Source organism: Papaver somniferum, unplaced genomic scaffold, assembly GCF_003573695.1.
Source record: "Papaver somniferum cultivar HN1 unplaced genomic scaffold, ASM357369v1 unplaced-scaffold_132, whole genome shotgun sequence".
Classification (NCBI taxonomy): Eukaryota; Viridiplantae; Streptophyta; class Magnoliopsida; order Ranunculales; family Papaveraceae; genus Papaver; species Papaver somniferum.
This window is the reverse complement of record NW_020622381.1, coordinates 13,660,824-13,663,006: the sequence shown is the minus strand read 5'-3', so window position 1 is coordinate 13,663,006 and position 2,183 is coordinate 13,660,824. Positions and strand designations below refer to the sequence as shown.

Genomic DNA, 2,183 nt, shown 5'->3' with positions numbered 1-2,183 from the left:
TATTCTGTGTAACACTACTTTCCATTGTCTAATGACTTTCTGAGTTAACTAACTCTCGTGTTTACAGCCCTATTTGGAGTCAATTCAAGTGTTTCGTGTTTCGGTGAATAGTTTTCTTCTAGGTTCTTGGCACTTCTGAATTAGAAATGTGGAAATCCTTTTCCTTCTGAAGAGGTCTTTAAGTTTGATGGATTATCAAATTATGAGTGGTTGACTTGTATGGTTCTGCCACCACTAGAAACAAGAGGAAGGGAGAAGAAAGTACAGAAAATCGTCCAATATTAATGCCCTTATTCAGTAAGTGAAAAAGAAGTTCTAACATTTTCCGTTAGTGAAGAGCTTTATTCAGGTATTCAGAAGCATAAGAGGAATTAATGTCCACTAGTGTGAGTGTTGTGTATCATCTTTAGTTGACTAAAGTGACGTGCATTTTATGAGCATAGCATGAGAAATACCCTATCGATTTTTTACGCCCATCTTGTGTATCATCTTTAGTTGACTAAAGTGACGTGCATTTTATGAGCATAGCATGAGAAATACCCTATCAATTTTTACGCCCATCTATTAATGATCGAAAAAATGTTTCCAACTGACACTCCTTGTTGTTAACACGCAGCACTCTTCAACTTGTGAGATCCAATGGCCGGCGGTAGAATTGCTCATGCAACTTTGAAGGGACCTAGTGTGGTCAAGGAGATCTGTATTGGGATCGCTCTTGGTTTGGTTGCTGGTGGTATGTGGAAGATGCATCACTGGAATGAGCAGAGGAAAGTGAGGTCATTTTATGACTTGCTTGAAAAGGGTGAGATCGGTGTTGTTGCAGAAGAATAGTTTAGGCTCTTCTTTTTGCACCCTCTCTATCGTGCATTTATACATTTGACAGCGTAATTTTCCTCTATTGTTTGTTTATGGGTTTTCGTCTTTTTGGAAGCTCAATCCAAATATGAGCAGATACTTTGTTTTAATCGTGATAGAAATAAGTTCAGTATTTAAACATGAGGGTTTTTTCTGACAATTTTAAGTTTCAAGCATTTCCATACTATGTTCATTTTTGAGGTATAAATTTATTTGGATGTCAGTTTGGACCTGATTTCCATGGGTAAATGCAATTCTAATTTTGGATATCTGGATTCCACAGAGTTTCAAAGTTAATAAAGGCCGCATCTTGGTTCTTTTACTACTGCTAAAGCTACACAGATTCCCTAGCAACGCTAGAAGAGACATAAACACACAGTAACATACAGATGTGACTAAGTTTATTACTGCTGTGGGTGAACTGTGTATGGCTTGAAAATTCCGTAGTCTTGTAGAGTTACCATTGTAGGTATATATTGTATCTTTTAGGGCAAGAACCCTGGTTTTCAGTATCTTCTGGAGGGGGAAAGGAAGTCCTATTATTGTAGGCTTGTAGCACTACTGAACTCCAACTCCATTATTCTCTGTTAGAGAAATTGGCTCACTAGATGGATAGATTATATCTACTTGAAAACTGAAAAGCATTAATCATGCAGCTCCAACTTCCAAGATGTAAAACTTTAAAAACTCCACGATATTGGGTTCGTTTGGTAAGGCCCAAAAGTGCACACTTGGACTTGCTATCTTGCCAATTCCCAGCAGTATGGTCTGAAAGATTGGATACTACTAGTGGATTGATGGTACTTCTTAGTAGATTCCAACATTCGACGGCAAATGTTGTTTCTTGAAACTTGCATGTGATTTCACGAGGTTGCTAATGGGTACCATTTTGCTTGGGATGTACCAACCCAAAGCCAATTGCTTTTTTTGTCCTATATGTAAATTGGTACACCCCCAAACAAAATGGTATCCCCATTAGCAGCCTTGTGATTTCACCCCTTGATTTTCATTATAGACTTTTTCCGATAGGCTCTTCATGGACTTCAAAAGAATAGGTGGTGCTGTCTTTTCTTAAGGCAACAACAAATTGTTCATTGCTTAAACATTCTTTTAGGGTTCCTTTCGTGAAGGCAGCTCCATACTAAAATCAATCTTTGAGTGGTGTTGATAGAGTTATTTGAACGTGAAGTTCATCTTTCTTTCCATGATGCCCTTCTTTCAAGTTTCAAATAAGGAGTACCGAACTGATTATTAGAAACAAAATCTTTATTTTTTTGCTTGAGAAGATAGGAAAAGTTATGGACCATACATGTGTAGGAATGGGGTCT

General features: G+C 37.7%; 1 protein-coding gene across 1 annotated transcript; it reads left to right on the top strand.

Moving 5' to 3' along the window:
* Positions 1–619: 619 nt before the first annotated feature.
* Positions 620–1,104, top strand: LOC113332700 (cytochrome c oxidase subunit 5C). The gene has a single exon (XM_026579220.1). It carries the CDS (start codon positions 640–642, stop codon positions 829–831), a length of 192 nt encoding a protein of 63 aa, XP_026435005.1. The 5' UTR covers positions 620–639; the 3' UTR covers positions 832–1,104.
* The last annotated feature ends 1,079 nt before the right edge of the window (positions 1,105–2,183 follow it).

What these genes read in the sequence shown, in the direction of transcription:
- LOC113332700 (XM_026579220.1), top strand. Translation starts at nt 640, where the DNA reads ATGGCCGGCGGTAGAATTGCTCATGCAACTTTGAAGGGACCTAGTGTG.